The sequence below is a fragment of the Epinephelus fuscoguttatus genome, linkage group LG8 (genome assembly GCF_011397635.1).
Source record: "Epinephelus fuscoguttatus linkage group LG8, E.fuscoguttatus.final_Chr_v1".
Taxonomy (NCBI): Eukaryota; Metazoa; Chordata; class Actinopteri; order Perciformes; family Serranidae; genus Epinephelus; species Epinephelus fuscoguttatus.
Genome location: NC_064759.1, coordinates 44829226 through 44849554, shown reverse-complemented (window position 1 = coordinate 44849554; position 20329 = coordinate 44829226). Strand labels below are relative to the sequence as shown.

The 20329-nt window shown below is 40.5% G+C and overlaps 1 protein-coding gene across 3 annotated transcripts in view; it reads left to right on the top strand.

Moving 5' to 3' along the window:
* Positions 1 to 20329, top strand: part of ppox (protoporphyrinogen oxidase) — a 55926-nt gene that overhangs the window by 16772 nt on the left and 18825 nt on the right. For all 3 annotated transcript variants that reach the window (XM_049583186.1, XM_049583184.1, XM_049583183.1), the window contains one exon: positions 16001 to 16133. In XM_049583186.1, the coding sequence (XP_049439143.1) occupies positions 16001 to 16133 (133 nt within the window). The remainder of the gene's footprint in view (positions 1 to 16000; positions 16134 to 20329) is intronic.

Genomic DNA, 20329 nt, shown 5'->3' with positions numbered 1-20329 from the left:
TCCAAGAGTAGTATAAGTTCACTGTATTGTATATAGTAATCAGTAATAAGTCGAAAATAAGTGGTGCAAGAAAGAAATCACAGAAGAGGATATGGGAAGGAGAAGAAAATAAATAAATAAATAGATACACTTAACCAGTTCTATTTGTAAGAGCCAAAATATATATTTTGCTTATGTTTATTGTTTATTTGTATGTATGCACAGGTATGTCACATTCGGTGGTTGACACATGGGTGTGGTTTAAGTTATTTAACTGGGCATTTAAATCCCTGGCAGGAATGGAGACAATAGGGTTGAGTGAGCTCTAATATTTTCTGTTGACCGTCACGTCGGATCACTGCATTGTAAGTCTTCTTTCGTTTGCAAAATAAATCTTATACAACTGTCAAGTGGACTGATGCAAAGAAGGAACGAGTCACAGATGCGAGCCCACTTAAGCCTCTCAGCGGCTTTTTTATTGATAGCAGTCGCTACACTATTAGTGAAACTGTGCATAGACCTACTGTGTTCTATATGATTAAATATCTTGGATTGGGAAATTTTGTTACAGGGCATTAGGCAAAGTTTTGAGTTTACTTAAATGTGTCACAATTGGGTTCCAGATGGAGAAGGATTTGTCACTGGATCCCCTAAGTGAATATTTAAACTTTTCTAATTGTATGAAGAGCATCAAGTCGCTAAACCACATAGACACTTTAGGGGGGTGTTTTGATTTCCAGTGTAATAAAATTCTCCTGCGAGCGAGCAATGTTGTGAAAGCAATAATATTTTTGTGGCTTTTCCTAACTACAGAGTAATCTCCGACTGTGATTCCAAATATGGCTGCTGCTGCGTTGGGTTGGAAATCAGTATTAAGTGCTTCAGATAGAAATTTAAAAATCATAGACCATTAAGTTGTCAGAGTGGGGCATGACCAGAACATACGAGTTGGCAGGAGTGTTCTGACACCTGTCACAACTTGCCTCTGAATCAGGGTACAACTTAGCTAATCTTGCTTTGGAGAAGTGAGCTTGACGTACAACTCTGAACTGTGTTATACTTAGTCTTGCACAAGAAGTATTATTGTTTACTCTTTGTAAAGCACAGTTTCATTCATCCTCCTCCATGTCCTCTACTAGCTCAGCTGTCCAACTTGCCCTAATCTTGGCAAAGGTTATGTTTTTAAGAGAAGCTTGTATCCAGTCATGTATCACCAGAAGTCATGTATCCCTGCAATTAACCCTTTTTTTTATCTAAAAGGAATCTCTAACATGTCATCTAAGCCTGATACTGACAAGTTTGGAAAAGTGGGGTCCTGGCTCTGAAGGAAGTGGTGGACTTGAAAATAATGGAATAGGCTGGACCTAGGAAGACCGAATTTGTGTTATAGGTCCTCAAAACTTGCAAATGTACCATTTATGTACATATCCTTAAATTTAAAAATGCCCAAGAGAAAATGCAGAATCTAAATTAGCCGGGGGAAAAGGTGGTTATTGCGTATAGGACTCAAGCCAAGACAGCGTTTAAACCCAAAGTTCTGTCGTAATAGGAACCATATCTTAAAGGGAAATGTCAGAGAACATATAGAAAACGACATGTAAACGTGTTGTCTTACCTTACTGCTGTGGTGTCATGTTTGTTTACCATTTAGCTCTGCTTTACAAAGTGCGGCCGAAATATTGCGAGAACAAGCAGCGATCTCATACCGTGCCTGAAATCTCGCAAGCTCTAGATAAAGCCCAGCTGGATACTACTCCAGGTGGAGGTGTCTCGTCCTCGGTCACATCCAGACCTTGAAAATAAGGCTGCAACCGGTCCCATTCCTTGCAACAGAGGCATTCCTCTTCTGTGGGCATTGGGACACAGCATTCACACTACACCACCAATCTTCAGAGCTACGCAGCCTTGCAGCAGCCATTCCTCCTCTCTCGTCCTCTCCCTGTTGCGCCTCTCTCTCCTCCTCTGTTCTTCAATTTCACAAAGCTCTTCGTCAGTGTATTCTGGCTCAAATAAATAAGGGCGGCTATCAACACTCTGCAAAATCAAATTCCTCCTCCACAAAGTCGAAGTCTGGCAAAAAGTCAGCCATTATTCTATAAATCTTTCATAAAATAAATGAATGAACTTTTCAGGCTACTGTCCAGTTCTGCCTTCCAGCTGTTGCTGCTTGTTCTCGCGAGATTTCAGGCACGATATGAGATCGCAGCTTGTTCTCGCGATATTTTGGCTGCGCTTTGGAAAGCAGAGCTAAATGGTAAACAAACATGGCACCACACCAGTAAGGTAAGACAACACGTTTACATGTCGTTTTCTGTATGTTCTCTGACATTTATCCTAACGATATGAGGCGGTCTTTGTGGAAAAAAAAGCTTGTTTAATGGACTAACTTTGCACTTGAAGTATGCCCTTTCACTTACGTTTTAACAGGTGTGACGCTACTATGTGCCCTGGCTGTATCTAGGCTAACGGCTAACATGCTAACTATTATTTTTATGTCACTAGTCACTTGAAACGAATTTAGGACGATAGGAGACAGGATGAAATAAACTGAAATTTCCTTTTAAGGGTATTGATGATGACTGGATTATTAGTAAAACGTGCCATAGAAAGTGGAGAACTGGAGGTGACTAGGGCCGCAAGAGAGGATGAGGTACATGATATAGATTCAAAGCTACACCAGTCTGTAGATGGAGAATGAAACCAATACATAATTTTCTGAATATTTGCAGCCCAATAATAGTAGCAAAGTTTAGGAAGAGATAGGCCTCCCTGTGATTTAGGAATTTGTAGCAGTTTCTAGTATTCTATTGTCTATTATTCTTATTGTTCCATATGAATGAAATAAAAGCTTTATCTATGGATTTAAAAAAAAGATTTAGTTAGATAAAGAGGGACACAATGGAACAAATAAAGTAATTTAGAGAGTACATTCATCTTAATACAGTTAACCTTTCCTGCCAAGGACAGGTGAAGTGATTTCCATTTTTCCAAATCTAGTTTGACTTTCTCAATTAAGGGGAAAAAATTTTCTTGATAAAGATTTTGCATATCTCTTTTGATGTTAATACCAAAGTACTTAACTCTATGGATCCTAGGCCTTTTTTTGGGTATTTTTACTGCCTTTACTTTAAAGCTCATATCACAGTCATTATAAAGGCTACATACACATGCTATATCTTTTTTTTTTTTTTTTTTTCAGGACAATCTGGGCTATCCAGATTTGCCATCATTCCATGTCCTTCTATGTGCCTGTATTTTATATAAATTTTTATATCAATGAAAAAAACAAATCCGTGTGACTAAATTCTTACATTTTTACATGTATCTCACCATAGCAAGTTGGAAGTTGACTTATTCTGCCATATATGATGAGGGGAGACTCTCTGGAATCTGGCAATATAAGAACCATGATGCTGGGACATTCTGTCACTTCACAGTTGTCCAAAACATGTGGTTTGTGCCAGTATTTTTTCATTATTGCAAGAAATTCCATTGACTCATTTACAAGTCAAAAATGTGTTTTATCTGAAAGAAACTTTGGGCATGGGGGGACGTGTCCCCCCTCAATGTATATGGTGACTACTGCCCTGTCACGCATGTATAATTAGGTTACAGTTGTCTGTGTGCGCAAAGGTGAAGTGCGCTGGTCTTGTCATACAAAGTTTGATGGAGTGTCAACTGGACAATATGGAGATATTTGCATCTTGAAAGCTGGACTACAAATGTGGATAGACAGGGAGAAACACATGCAAGTCTAAGACGTGGTAAGATATGATATTCCCCACTATATGAAGTGACTGATAACAAGATCTGTATAATGGATTGTAAAGAAATTCATCAGGTTTTTATTTTGTAGACAATTGATCTGGATTTATAGCATGATGGGATGACAGCACAATGATGTGTATGGTATCACTGGAATGCTCTGGTCCCGCGCTTTAATGTGATATGCGTGGCATTTCTATGCAAGCCTGCATTTGTGAGTAATCCATCAAAGAGTAATGTGTGTGCAAAGCTGTATGAAAGCTAGGGTTGGGCGATATGTTAAAAATTTCCAACCAGCCACCATCAGCCCATCAACTGGCGGTTGCCGATATATTCGGTAGTTGTGTGTGTGGCGGAGAAAAAAAACAAGAGGGGGGATGTTGCATTCATGTGACGTCGGAAAGAATCGAAAAATGACTTTCAGAATGGGATAATTCACATGAACGCCACCTCATGACAGAAAAACAACTTGACAACTCGGATCTCCCGACACCACATGAATGCAGCAAAAAAAAATGCAGTGTGCTTTGCGAGCCCACTCATGTCCAACATGGCACGGAAATATCTGCCGGCAACAAGCACGCCATCAGAGAGGGCATTTTGCATGGCTGGTAACATTGTTAACCATATGCGCACTTTGCTTAAGCCAGATAAGGTTAACATGCTCGTTTTCCTCTCCAAAAACATGTAAAACACTGTGTTTTTGAGTTAAAGACAGCGCAAAGGGACTTTATTATTTTATGTGATTTTTGCACTTTATTTTTCCATTGTTCTTCGTTTAGCTTATATTTAATATTATTTGTATTTATTTATTCAAGCAATAAGCCTACGAGAGGCTTTTAGAATAGCTATAACAGCTTAAGTTTTTTTTGCCACGTCCGCAACGGCATTATTATAAAGACAGCGCAAAAGGAGTGGACATCATTATTTTATGTGATTGTGTGATTTTTGCACTTTATTTTTCCAATGTCCTTCGTTTATATTTACTTATTTGTTATCATAGGCTACTGTTACTGTGTAACTTTTGTGGACCGACCAACTGTTTATTCTGTTTGAATAAATTTACCTGCGCCTTATCCTCTGACTGTGGTGTTTAATGTCAAAATTATTGAATTGAAATTTTACTGAAACACACAGCCTATAGGCTATACTCTTATTCATTAAAAAAAAAAAAATCACCTTGAGATCTTTGCTGAGTAATAAGCTGTAAAGATGGGCTGAAGACGACTGTCCGACACAATTTTAAAAAGAGTCTGACGGCTGCAGAAGGACGCATTCGCTCACAGCCTCTAAATCAGCAAACAGGTGGGAGATAGGGATAGCATACCTGTCCTACTATAACGATCGGGGTGCACAACTGCACATCTTTTTTGATGTAGTTCTCAAATATGGTTTATGAATTAACGTTACAGCCGGGTTCCACCGGCTGCAAACGTAAGCGTCACGTCAAGCATCTTGTTTACCATTTGCTGAGCCATGATAGTTAAAGCATTTTCCACCTAAGTTATTACATATATTTGAGTTATCTACAAGTTTACTGTACTGTTTGTCATCTACTCGCTTTCAAATGTCCACCACGGACATTTACACAATGTCACGGATAAACATGGGTAAATGCATGAAAATAAAAATCATCACATATCACCTCTGATAATGGTTTATTCATTTAAAAACACATTGTGCTCATTTAGCACACTATTTCATGTAGTTTTTATCTGCTGGAGGGTCGTGTAGGGGAGCGTAGTGCGACAAAAATAGAAGAGCATCCTAAAATAGAGAGTTGTCGTGCTGCTACGGGACTCACGCTGCAGACGTGTTGCGCCGCTGACGTGCCCGGTGGACCCCGGCCATAACTGTCAGCTCCGCCATCACTGACGTGTTTTGTGAAAGACTCGTCAGAAATCAGTGTGAAGCTGCCAGTTCCAATACGCACGCACTTTGAATTGTGCTCTACATAGTAATTATGGAATATATGTACCGAGTTGAATTCTGTGGAGACAGACGTTAATTTAGCAAAATGAAATGACAATAATCACCCCAAAAATCGCCAAAAATTAAACCAACTGTGATGGACTCAACCGATGGGCGATTGGCGATATATTCGTCCAATTGCCCAAGCCTAATGAAAGCTTTGTTATACATAATTTTAGTGTAAATTTATCATTTTCTTTTGCTGTGAAAACATTGGACTACCAACAAGTGCTTGGTCTTGTCGGAAAGCTACAGTTCCGCTGTTTCACGTGATATGCGTGGCTTCTCGCTATGATGCACGGTTGCGGAGAACTGGGTTTGAAACATATAATAATAAATCATCCACATATAATGATAATCTGTGCTCCACTCCTCTATTAATTCCACTGGTAACGATCTAAGTGTAATGGATAAGGGCTCAATGGCTAGTGCAAATAGTAATGGGCTGAGTGGGCAGCCCTGACGGGTCTCCCTTGACAGCTGGAAGTGTCATGAATGCTGATTATTTGTAACAACTGAAGCTTTGGGTGAGGTGTATAAGAGCTTAACTCATGAAATGAAATTGGGGCCATATCCAAATTTTCCTAAACAGCTAAACAAAAATTCCCATTCAACCCCGTCAAAAGCTTTCTCCGCGTCCAGCGAGATGACCACCTCTGGTACCTTGCTGGACGCAGGAGAATGATAATATTCAAAAGCTGACAAATATTCGTAAATGAGTGTCATCCTGAAATAAAGCCAGTTTGGTCAACAGATATCACATAACTGGTTCCATCACATTTGGCGTAACGGTTCCTAGATTGTCACGTGCATTTCCATTAGAGTGCGGCATGGGCCGCATATTTTTGTCCGAACCCGACCGAGCCCGACATTATCTAATCACTAAAGCACTGAGTTTGTGTCACACAGTTGTCATGGTTACAGGCTATTTAACAGGCCGGACGTGCGCCATGGGTGCTCCGGAGAGGGAGACCTCCGTGTTTGAGACAGAGCGGGCGGCAGGAGGTCCGACGCTTCCAGCGAGGGGAGAGGGAGAAATATAACAAAATAAGATAAAATAGGAGACACGTGTCTCCCTCTTTTATTTTCAGCGTTTAATCAAGGCGGAGGCTGGCGGCGGGATAACAGTGCCCAAGCATGAATGCATATAAGTATTTTTTATTACATTGCCGTGGTTAATTTGAGGTAAGAGTGTTACTGTAGAAATCAGAGAATCACTTTTTGTTGTTATATATTCTCAGGGAGATGATACAAGCTCTAAATCTGAAATACACACCACACACAAATGTGTATTTTCATCTAATTGTACTGTGCAACAGTTAGAATAAAGTTTTTGTATTTGTATGATTGCATTTGTGTTTATTATATACTTGTTTAAGTATAGCAAGTATAATGAATGTAATGTAGGAATTGGTAAGAGGAATCGGTAAGGAAACGGACTGTTAAGAGGGAATTGGTAAGGAATCTGAATCGTTAAAATCCTAACGAGTCCCAACCCTATGTATGAATCTGTGCATACGCATGAATCCAAGCACATTTCCTTTGTACACCCCAATCAACGTGGAATTGAGCGCACATGTTGGAGTACCAGACCCCAGGTGCAGGGCCCATTTTAAATATGCAAATCATATTTAAATGGACCCTGCACCTGAGATTCCCCTCTCTGCACGATCAGAAAACTAAAACAAAAGAATGAGTAAGACGGGAAAAAAGAAAAACGCTACTCACTGAAGTGAAGGTGTGCAAAAATGTACTTTTTGGCACGCTGTCCTCCGGCATCAATACTAAACACAAGAGGAGTGAGTGGGAGAGTGTGTGTGAGGCTGTCTATGCTGTGGGGTCAGAAAAGCATACACACACAGAACTAAAAAAGAAGTGGTCCGACATTAAGGTGGATGTGAAGCGGAGGATGGCTGCCCACCGCCGAAGTGTGGCCAAAACAGTAAATTAAAAAAGTAAATTATTTACTCACCAACAAGCCACCCATCATGCACAGTGCCAGCTAGTAGTCTGTTCCCAACCATGCTGTTACTCAATATGTATGAATCGTGCGTTGAACAAGATCTCCTCGCCACAATGTTGGTTAATTGCATTTGTGTATCACATATGATCTGTACATTGATCGAATGAAAATGCTTCCTGTTGACTTCCGGTCGGAGAATTTAGGGAGAGGACACGTGTGTGAGGGCTCCCAGTCTATTTCTTGACAAATCTTGTTTTAACCATACTTTTCATTTGGAACCTAAAGGAAAGACAGCCTAGTAAGACGTATAATAGAAAGTCCTTGCAAAATGAGCAATTCTAAAGTAGCAAAACCAGCAAGTGGCGACAAGACTCCGGCCACACGTGCTAACGTTAGCAAAAACGCCGCCAAGAAGCTAGCCACGTTTGCTATTAGCCCTCCGGAAACTTCTGGAGACATTACAGCTAAGCTTATCTCCATGGACCACCTGTCTGTGGAGTTCGCCAAACAGAGGCAGTCTCTTCGGGACAAAGTCTCCTCTCTGATTCGGGAGTCCACTGGACCACTACAAGCTTCGCTGGACAACTTGCAAGCAACAGTTAGCTCATTCCATCTATCTAAACGCTCCAGACCCAAAACCTCTCTCTTTTGGACCGGGCCGACGACCTTGAGAACCGATCGCGGAAGGCTAATCTCCGTGTATTGAACATCCCTGAAGGCAGCGAGGACAGCAAAGATCCTGTCAATTTCATGTCGGAGATGCTGATGCAAACTATGGGTCCTGACGTCTTTTCTTCGCCATCTGAGCTGAAGAGAGCACACCGGACCCCGACCTTTAGACCCGTCCAAGGAGTGTCTCCCCGCACATTCCTGGTCTGCTTTTCCAGATTTCAGCAGAAGGAAGCCGCTCTGCGCTGGGGCAGGAATCATGAGCTGAAGTACCAAGGAGCTGCTATAAGGATCTATCCAGACCTCAATGCTGCATTAGCTAAGAAGCGGGCCACATTTAACGGCATCAAAGGAGCCCTGTACCAAAAGAATGTGCAGTTCAACCTGCTTTACCAGGCCTGGCTGTGTGTGATGTACGGAAACGATGTGCACACCTTCAACTCGCCTGATGAAGCTCAGAGATTTTACAATCAGATGATCGCTAAGAAGTAGACTGGCTAATTGACTTTGGACATTACTGGTAGGAAACTGCTGATTACCCGGACTGGTGAAACTTGGTAGGCTTATGTTTACTGTTAGAATTCCCCCTTCATCAGCCCAGAAATTCGAGACATGATGATTCTCACTATTATTTTAGATAGGTTAATCTTTCTGTGATACTTTTATAAATGTTCAGACTATTTATAATTTACTCAGAGTTGTTGTCTGCATCTCTTCTTCAACCCCCCTCCCTCCTTTCTTTTAATGCAGCTATGTTTTAATGTGCACTTGTACTGTGTACTGGATCAGGGGTGGATCTGGAGGGAGACATGGGGTGGCAATCGCTGCCCTAAAAATATCTTGTCACCTATGTCTAGGACCTTTTAATTCCAAATTTATGGGAAGTTATGACTGGTCGGAAACTGTCCCTTTTTTTTTTCCCTTTCTCATTTTACTTTTCCTTAAGTACAATAAGCGCTTAATATGCTTTAAGTTGCTGGGAGCCTTCGTGACTGAAAGTGAAAAGGCTGTGTTACCAGAGGTTCTTGGAAATAAGGTTGAGTAGCCTGCAGCTTACCTCAGAGAGGAACAAGTATAGGCTTAGGTGTAGTTAAGTTCATTGTTAGGTTGTGGGATAGGGTTATAGGAATGGGCACCCTAATGTTTTTACAATGTATACTTTTGTTCATTTTTCGTAGAGAGGCTGGTCAGAGAGCTTTGCATATTGCCATGGTCACTTGTTTACTCTGCCATCATCACCACTGCTACTCTATCGCTGTTGATTAAATATGGAAACTAGTAAGGATGGTGTACGATTGATAAGCTGGAACGTAAAAGGCTTAAATGGGCCTGTAAAGAGAGCTAGAATATTTAATCACCTTAAATATTTAAAATGTGACATTGCATTCCTTCAGGAAACTCACTTGCTGGTAAAAGATCAAGTCAGACTAAGAAAATCCTGGGTGGGCCACATGTTCCACTCAAACTTAAACTCCAGAACACGTGGCACAGCTATATTGATACATAAAAAAATTCAGTTTAATGCATCCACTATTATTTCAGGTCCACAGGGACGCTTTGTTATGGTGACTGGGCTCCTTTTCCAAAAACCTGTCATTTTAGTTCATGTTCATGCCCCAAATTGGGATGATGTCAAATTTATAGACAGAATTATTTCATTAATACCCAATCTGAACTCGCAACAATTGATTTTTGGTGGCGATCTGAACTGTGTAATTAATCCACGATTGGACCATTCACATCCTAAATCCACAACCCCTTCAAAAATGGCCAAGTCCCTGTCACTTTTTATGGATCAAATAGGAAGTGTTGATCCTTGGCGCACCTTATTTCCACAACGTCAGTCCTTCTCATTCTTTTCCCAAGTTCATCATTCATATAGTAGAATAGACTATTTTTTTATTGATAGAACATTTCTCCCCTACGTCACCAAAACTGAATATCTGACTATAGTCGAATCGGATCACGCCCCTGTGTTGCTTGATCTCACATTTCCTCTTAACAATTTTGAACGCCCCCCTTGGAAACTGGATAAAAATTTATTAGTGGATAATGCCTTTTGTGTAATGATATCAAAAAAAATCGATAAGTTTATTAAATTAAATAAAAAGGACAGTGTTTCCCCATCACTGCTTTGGGAAACACTGAAAGCTGTGATAAGGGGTGAAATAATATCTTATTCAGCTAAATCCAATAAGATGCGCAGACAGGAAGAGGACCAGCTCATTAAATCTATAGATACAGTAGATGCTCTGTACTCTGCCTCCCCCTCTCCTGAGCTCCTTAAAAGGAAGCTCGACCTTCAAACTCAGTATAACCTGCTATCAACCAAAAAGACAGAGCGACTTTTACTGAAATCACGCGGTTATGTATATGAGCATGGTGAGAAAGCTGGTCGTCTTTTAGCACACCAGCTCAAGTGCCAAGCTGTTTCTCAACAAATCCCACAAATTAGGAAGCCAATTGGTCAATTGACAAGTGATCCAGGAGAAATTAATGAAACATTTGCCTTATTCTATTCTAACCTTTATGAGTCAGAAGCAGTAACTGACAGTACCGACATAGAACATTTTTTCAATAATCTCCAGACTCCCACTATCAACACAATTCATAAGACTAAGACCGAACTCCCATTACAACAGATAGAAATCATTAAAGTCATAATGGCGATGCAGAGTGGTAAATCACCTGGCCTCGATGGGTATCCAATTGAATTTTTAAAAACATTTTCTAAAAATTTATCTGTAATTTTACTTGATATGTTTAATGATTCCTTGTCTCGTGGGTCTCTGCCACAGACACTGACTGAAGCATCAATTACCCTCCTGCTTAAGCCAGGCAAAGATAACTCAGAATGTGGCTCGTATTGACCTATCTCCCTTCTTAACTGCGATGTGAAGATCCTGGCCAAGGCCCTCGCCCTACGTTTAGAAATTGCAATGCATGATGTGATATCTGTTGACCAAACTGGCTTTATTTCAGGTCAACACTCATTTACGAATATTCGTCGGCTTTTGAATATTATTCATTCTCCTGCGTCCAGCGCGGTAGCAGAGGTGGTCATCTCGCTGGACGTGGAGAAAGCTTTTGACAGGGTCGAGTGGGAATTTTTGTTTAGATGTTTGCGAAAATTTGGGTATGGCCCTAAATTCATTTCATGGGTTAAGCTCTTATACACCTCACCCAAAGCTTCAGTGGTTACAAATAATCAGGGTTCACGACACTTCCAGCTGTCAAGGGGGACCCGTCAGGGCTGCCCACTCAACCCATTATTATTTGTGCTAGCCATTGAGCCCTTATCCATTACACTTAGATCGTTACCATCAATAAGTGGAATTAATAGAGGAGGAGTAGAGCACAGATTATCATTATATGCAGATGATTTATTATTATATGTTTCAAACCCAGTTCTAAGTACACCCCATATTGTCCATGCTCTGGAGAGATTCTGTACATTTTTGGGGTATAAACTGAACTTTGGTAAAAGCAAATGCTATCCTGTCAACGACTTGGCTCTCCAAATTGCAGATAATGTTTTACCATTTCAAATGTCTAGACATGGCTTTAAGTACTTTGGTATTAACATCACAAGAGATATGCAAAATCTCTATCAAGAAAATTTTCTCCCCTTAATTGAGAAAGTCAAACTAGATTTGGAAAAATGGAAATCACTTCACCTGTCCTTGGCAGGAAAGGTTAACTGTATTAAGATGAATGTACTCCCCAAATTCCTTTATTTGTTCCAATGTGTCCCTCTTTATCTTCCTAAATCTTTTTTTTAAATCCATAGACAAAGCTTTTATTTCATTCATATGGAACAATAAGACCCCTAGAATACGTAAAGAAGTGCTACAGATTCCTAAATCACAGGGAGACCTATCTCTTCCTAATCTTTGTCACTATTATTGGGCTGCAAATATTCAGAAAATTATGTATTGGCTTCATTCTCCATCTACAGATTGGTGTAATTTTGAATCTGTATCATGTACCTCATCCTCTCTCACAGCCCTAGTCACCTCCAGTTCTCCACTTTCTATCAAACATTTTACTGTTAATCCAGTCATCATCAATACCCTTAAGATATGGTTCCAATTCAGACGGAACTTTGGGTTTAAACACTGTCTTGGCTTGAGTCCTATATGCAATAACCACCTTTTTCCCCCGACTAAATTAGATTCTGCATTTTCTCTTTGGCAAAGACAAGACATTTCTAAATTTAAGGATATGTACATAAATGGTACATTTGCAAGTTTTTAGAACCTATAACACAAATTCGGTCTTCCTAGGTCCAGCCTATTCCGTTACTTTCAAGTCCGCCGCTTCCTTCAGAGCCAGGACCCCACTTTTCCAAACTTGTCAGTGTCAGGCTTAGATAACATGTTAGAGATTCCTTTTAGATCAAAAGGGCTAATTGCAAGGATACATGACTATATTGCTTCTCTTAAAAACACAACCCTTGCCAAGATTAGGGCGAATTGGACAGCTGAGTTAGGAGAGGACATGGAGGAGGATGAATGGAACTATGCTTTACACAGAGTAAACAATAGTACTTCTTGTGTAAGACTAAGTATAATACAGTTCAAAGTTCTACATCGAGCTCACTTCTTCAAAGCAAGATTAGCTAAGTTGTACCCTGATTCAGATGCAAGTTGTGACAGGTGCCAGAACACTCCAGCCAACTTGACTCATATGTTCTGGTCAAAAAATAAATAAATAAATAAATAAAGAAGTTAACAAAGCAAAGAAAGTTCGCTCCTTGGTATAACTCTCAAACCCGTAAGTTAAAACAAATATCGTGAAAGTTTGAAAGGAACTGGCGATTAACCAAACTGGAAGAATCTTGTTTAATCTGGGCAGACAGTCTGAAAACTTATAAGAGGGGCCTCCGCAATGCCACAGCAAACTATTACTCAGCTTTAATAGAAGAAAACAAGAATAACCCCAGGTTTCTTTTCAGCACTGTAGCCAGGCTGACTGAGAGTCAAAGCTCTATTGAGCCTTGTATTCCTTTAGCCCTTAGCAGTAAGATTTTATGAGCTTTTTTAATGACAAAATTCTAACTATTAGAGGCAAAATTCATGACCTCCTGTCCCCAGATAGTAGGCCTACCTATCTAACCTCAAACACAGCTGTAAGACCTAATATATATTTAGATTGCTTCTCCCCAATTTCTCTTCAAGAATTGACTGCAATGATTTCTTCATCTAAATCATCAACGTGTCTCTTAGACCCCATCCCAACTAGGCTACTTAAGGAGGTCTTTCCTTTAGTTAACACTCATATATTAGATATGATCAATATATCCTTATTAACAGGCTATGTACCACAGTCTTTTAAGGTAGCTGTAATTAAACCAAGCATTTTTTCATCTGCGTAATGTTGCGAAAATTAGGCCTATCCTGACCTGAAAAGATGCAGAAAAATTGGTCCACGCTTTTGTTACCTCAAGGCTGGATTACTGTAACTCTCTATTATCAGGTAGCTCTAGTAAGTCCTTAAAAACTCTCCAGCTAATTCAGAATGCAGCAGCACGTGTACTAACAGGAACTAAGAAACGAGATCATATTTCTCCTGTTTTAGCTTCTCTGCACTGGCTCCCTGTAAAATCCAGAATTGAATTTAAAATCCTACTGTTAACTTATAAAGCTCTAAATGGTCAAGCTCCGTCATATGTTAGAGAGCTCATAGTGCCTTATTATCCCACCAGAGCACTGCGGTCTGAGAACGCAGGGTTACTCGTGGTCCCTAAAGTCTCCAAAAGTAGATCAGGAGCCAGAGCCTTCAGCTATCAGGCTCCTCTCCTGTGGAATCATCTTCCTGTTACGGTCCGGGAGGCAGACACCGTCTCCACATTTAAGACTAGACTTAAGACTTTCCTCTTTGATAAAGCTTATAGTTAGGGCTGGCTCAGGCTTGCCTTGTACCAGCCCCTAGTTAGGCTGACTTAGGCCTAGTCTGCCTAAGGGCACCTTCTCTCCTTCTCTCTCTCTCTCTCTCTCTCTCTCTCTCTCTCTCTCTCTCTCTCTCTCTCTCTCTCTCTCTTTCTCTCTCTCTCTCGTGTCCTATTACTGCATCTTGCTAACTCTGCCATTCTGGATGTAACTAACTCAGCTTCTTCTTCCGGAGTCTTTGTGCTCCACTGTCTCTCAGTCTGCTGCTGTGGTCCTGCCAGATGCCTCCTGCTCCTGCTGCCATCATTAGTCATTAGTCCTATTTCTACTGATGTTATACACATATGATTATTGTCACACATGTATACTGCCAGATATTAATACATACTTTCAACATATTGTACCACAGTAGCCAGAGCTATAACAATAATATTATTACTTTCAATAATGTTGTTGTAAGCTACTGTCATTACCTGCATCTCTCTCTCTCTCTCTTTCTCTGTCTCATTGTGTCATGTGGATTACTGTTAATTTATCATGCTGATCTGTTCTGTACGACATCTATTGCACGTCTGTCCGTCCTGGAAGAGGGATCCCTCCTCAGTTGCTCTTCCTGAGGTTTCTACCATTTTTTTCCCCCGTTAAAGGGGTTTTTTTGGGGAGGTTTTCCTTATCTGCTGCAAGGGTCATAAGGACAGAGGGATGTCGTATGCTGTAAAGCCCTGTGAGGCAAATTGTGATTTGTGATATTGGGCTTTATAAGTTAAATTGATTGATTGATTGATTGATTGATCTTAAGGAAAACAAAAAGTGCTAAGGTTTGACTTACAAATGAGCAGTTAAATAAACCGTGAGATCAATATGAAACACAGGTGTAAGAAAACAAAAAGCAGCAGTAGTGATGACATTCATAACAGCGGGTTACTCTCATTTTCTAAAAATTCTAAGAAAGAATTCTATGTTGATAAAGTGTTTTGCTTTACCTCCAACAATACATGTCAGTCTCTCTAAAGCTAACTAGGTTTGAATCTTTCCTTTTTTTTTATTTTTAATTTATTTATCTTTTTTAAAGATATTTTTTGGGGCTTTTTAGCCTTTAATGTACAGGACAGACAAGCGTGAAGGGGGGAGAGAGAGTGAGAGGGAATAACATGCAGCAAAGGGCCACAGGCTGGAGTCGAACCTGGGCTGCTGCGGCAACAGGCTTGTACATGGGGCGCCTGCTCTACCACTAAGCCACCGGCGCCCCATTTGAATCTTTCCTAAAGAGAGTAATTTTTCTCCTGGCCTGAAGCAGTATAAAGTCTATCAGCAATGAAAACAAAGTTATCTTGGTGTATAGCTAAAATTCATAGCTTCCTACTAACTCTCTTGAATGAAAAGCCAATAATTAATTGTGGCTCATGACACAATACAATAAGAGAAAATAGGACCAATGCAAAAATGAAATGAAGTGTGTGTGTGTGTGTGTGTGTGTGTGTGTTCTGACAATATCACCAAAAGCTGGGCATTTTTGTTTTTGTAGATGTTGTAGCAAGCTGCTGTACTGGATTGCATTAGATTTTACAGGTGTACCTAATAGAGTGGCCACATGGTGTATTTTCATTGTGAATGTGAAAGAATTTTCTGCAGAAGCTTAGATGAATATGCTGGCTAGTAACCACAGGAAATCCCACATTGTTATCCTTAACTGTTGGCATTAACTGCTTTACCAATTTCCTTTTATTCTTCTCTCTGCCTTTTCTCTCTGTCTTTCTGTCAGTGGGCTTTTGCGGACTGTTCCACCCTTCTCTCGTCCCCTCCTTTTGAGTGTTGCCTTGGAGATACTAGTGAAGAAAGGCAAGGAGGATGATGAGTCGGTCCATTCATTTGTTTCACGGAGGCTGGGAAAGGAGGTGAGGGGAACAGGGTCACAGTGATCTCAAACTGTTGTGATATCCAACTGAAACCAGCATAATGTATAAACCAAAGCATTACCTGAATGGCAGCATAGCATAGCATAGCATAGCTTAGCATTTTTTTGAGCCTTCCTTAAAAGGATACTTGATTTTCCCCAGTATGACCACTGAAGCTTTACATCCAGCTGAGCTTTAGAGGACAGAAGGAACACACAGAGCGAAGACTGTGGAGTTTGACCTCCATCACCTACATGGGAGGCATGTTTGAAAGGGATCTCTTTACTGATGAAGGCCAAATCTTTTGGCTTCTACAAATAAAGTAATCTTTTGTCTTTGCACAACCTTTGTCCATCATTGAATATACAAATGAAATGCAAGTGTTGTAAGATAGACTTGGAAAATGAGAAGATTCACTTTTATTGTTGTGTGTATATACAGTAGTGTGTACAACCCAAATTTTGAAAAAGTTGGGAGACTGTTTAAAACTTATAATAAAGACAGAATTCAATGATTTCCAAATTCCTTTTGACCTATATTCAGTTAAATACATACAGTCCAAATACAAGATATGTAATGTTCAAACTGATAAACTTTATTGTTTTACCCTGATGCTGAATTTGATGCCTGCAACAAGTTCCAAAAAAAGTTGTGACAGGAGCATGTTTACCAATGTTTGACATCACCTTTTCTTTTAACAGCAGTAAGTGTTTGAGAACTGATAACACTAACTGTTAAGGTTTTGAAGGTTAAATTCTTTCCCATTCTTGTTTAAGTTATTCAACAGTCCGGGGTCTCTGTTGTAGATTTGGGCTTTATAATGCGCCGTAAATGTTCAATGGGAGACAGCTGGAACATGTGAAGAATGTGTCTTGGTATTGTGTTGCTGGAATAAGCAGAGACGTCCCTGAAAAAGACGTTTGGATGGCAGCATATGTTGCTCGAAAACCTGTATGTACCGTTTAGCAATAACAGTTCCGTCACAGATATGCAAGCTGCCTATGATGCCATGGGCACTAACACAACTCCATACCATCACAGATGCTGGCTTTGAACTTTAAGCTGGTCACAATCTGGATGGTCCTTTTCCTCTTTAGTCCGGAGGACACAACGTCTATGATTTCTAAAAACAATATTAAACGTGGACTCCTAAGACCACAGCAATCTTTTCCACTTTGTGTCAGTCCAGATGTCAGAGAAGTTGGTGGTGTTTCTGGATGTTGTTGATATATAGAACTTTTTGAATAGCCTGTGATGTTCCTAAGTTCAGTCCACACCTCTTTGATGTTGTTCTGTTGCAGCTTACTCTCCACCTTTCTTCTGTAGTCCACCTTTGCCTTCTCAGTCTCCCCTTCAGCTCATGTTGAACCTCCCAGAGCCACTCTTTGTCCCCTTGCTTGAACACCAGCTTTTTCTGGTTGAGGAGCTGTTTGATTAACCCAGGGTTTATTATTGGGGAAACAGCGTACAGTCTTTACTGGCATCACAGTGTCCCTACAGAAGTCCATGTCCATGTTGCTGTCCTGTGGCTCCAGTAGTACAGTCCAGTCTGTACATTCAAAATTCATTCATTCATCCTTGGCATTTCCATTAAAACAAATCCAGTGTCTTATTCTCCCTGGCGGGACAGTCCACATACTGAACAAATAGTGTTGTTAAAATCTCCTGTTATTGCAATGAATGCACTAGGATGCTGGTTCTGAATCCTAGCAACACTTTCATGGATGACGTCACACGCCATTGCCGTTGCTGCCCGCAGTGGAATGTAAACAATAATGATGACAATGTGCAAAAACTCTCAAGGCACAAATACGGTCTAAGACCGACTGCCAACAGTCAATATTCTGACAGCAGATCCATTTATTGTTCACAAGCAGGATCAGTCCCCCACCTCTGTTTTTGGCGCTCGCCTTCGCATCCCTGTCCACTCGCACAGTAGAGAAGCCTGTTAGGTTCACACAGCCGTCAGGCACGTTGTCATTCAGCCACGTCTCCATGAAGCACATCAGACTACACTCCCTGAGGAGTTGTCGGCTCCTCACCAATGCCAGCAGTTCATCACACTTGTTGGATAATGAGTTTACAAACCCATTATTACTGACGGCAGGAAAGGCTTGTATCTCCACCTTCTAGCCTTTAGCTTCGCTCCTGCTCTGCAGCCTCTGAATGGCCTCCTCAGCTTGACCAGTATCGGGTGTTTAACTCTGTAAGTGGTTCCTCTCAGAGCCAGAAGATCATCCCTCGTGTACACAACTTAACTCATCACATTTGAAAAATTAACAATCATTAAAAAAGAAAATACACACTCACAAATGACAAAGAACACTGCACTGTTGCCCTCACCGTCAAGATAGATAAACCCTCTTCGCCCACACCTCTGGGTAGTCCTCAGTGATGACTCTATCAATTCAAACGACACTGACGGGTAAAATGACGTAAGAAATGCAAAAATTGAGAGCTTTGACAGCTTCTGTCTGTAAGCAGTTAGCTTTAGCTTGTGTCTATTAGAGCTAGCTTCTATCTTAGCAGTTAGCTTCTGTCTGTTAGCAGTTAGCTCTTATTAGCTCCTCACCGTCAGCTCAGACCGGAGTTACCGTGTGTTCAGTCTGGTAGACGGTATCACCTTCTCACGACCGTTTAAGAAATCTCACTCCACCACCGAGTCCTTTTTTATTTATTTTTTCATGCCCTCTAGTGTGTTCACTTGTGTGTGTGTTTGTGTGTGTGTGTGTGTGTGTGTGTGTGTGTGTGTGTGCGTGCGCGCGTGCGGGCACGTGTGTGTGCGCCCAACGGGGCCAAACTCCGCCGTGTGCGATACAGAGAGCAGGGGAGGATTGTAAACGCGCGACCATGTAGAGACAGAAATGACACGCTGTCTGTAAATAAGATAAATAACATAAGGCTATTTAGTTTGTTTAATGAAAGGACAAGGTATAGACCTGTTCTATAGGAAAGGTTACCTTAAGTGACTTCTTTGTGATCTGGCACTATATAGAAAATAAAATTAAATAAAATTAACTTGACCTTCAAGGGGGGGCGGGACGGGGTGCCCCCCTAATAAAATGGTAGGGCAAACACTGAAGTAAATAGTGTCAAAGTCGCCTGTCGTCGATACATTGCTGGTGAGAATTGTACCAAGGTAAGCAAATTGCAGACAAATTTACATTCAACTGTGTTATGAAACCATGTGCCCTGCCTGAATAACTATAACACACTTATGATAAAAAGATGTTTTGTTTGATGAGTCTGCTGAATTTCTATAAGAAAAAAACAAGGCAATAAGAAAAGAGTAGTTCTAATAGGTGTCGTACTACACAAGAACATGATGAGGAATGCTAATGTAATGCACTTGTCTATGATCTATTATCTATTTCTGTATGAAATTGCATGAAAATAGGATTTCGCCATGTGATGTTTCAAAATCTTCTCGGGGGAGAACCCCCCGAATCCCACTTGAAATCTTTCTTTTTGTCACAACAGGACATATTACTGTATTTTTTAAGCAGATGATCAATACTACCATCAGATTGATGAAATTGACCTTGATCTGTGCCATAAAACAAATATTGGGCGTCTATGGACCTATGTGGGGCTGAGGCCTATAGATATGAATATGTAAACGTACGCTCATTTCTTCTGTTTGCCACATGTGCATATTGACTTTTATGGTTTAAAAAAAAAAAAAAAAAAGTGCCGCCGTGTCCACATATGTTCATGACCACACACGAGTGCCTGGTAAGGTGGTACTCATAACCTTTCTTCAAGGTTGGCAGGTCTGAATCATGTTGGTTTTTAATGCAGTGCAGCCTGAGGAGTTGAAGGTCACAGCCATTTAATATTAGTTTGTAGCCCTGCTTATTACGTGCAGAGATTTATCCGGATTGTCTCAATCTTTTGATGATATTTTGGATTGTAGATGGTGAAATCTCTAAATTCCTTGCAACTGTGTGTTGAGAAAGATTGTTCTTAAAATTGTCGACGATGTGCCCACACAGTTTTAACAAGGTGACCATTATTGCTTGTGAACTGCTGGGTCTTTGGAGGATGCCCCTTTCAGACCCAGTAATGATAATCTGTTTCATACCCAGTAATATAAATCTGTTCCCAATTAACCTCTTTGGTTGTGGAATGTTCCAAACTGGTGTTTTTAAACATGGGTGTGTGTGTGTATATTTACATATATATATGTAAATACA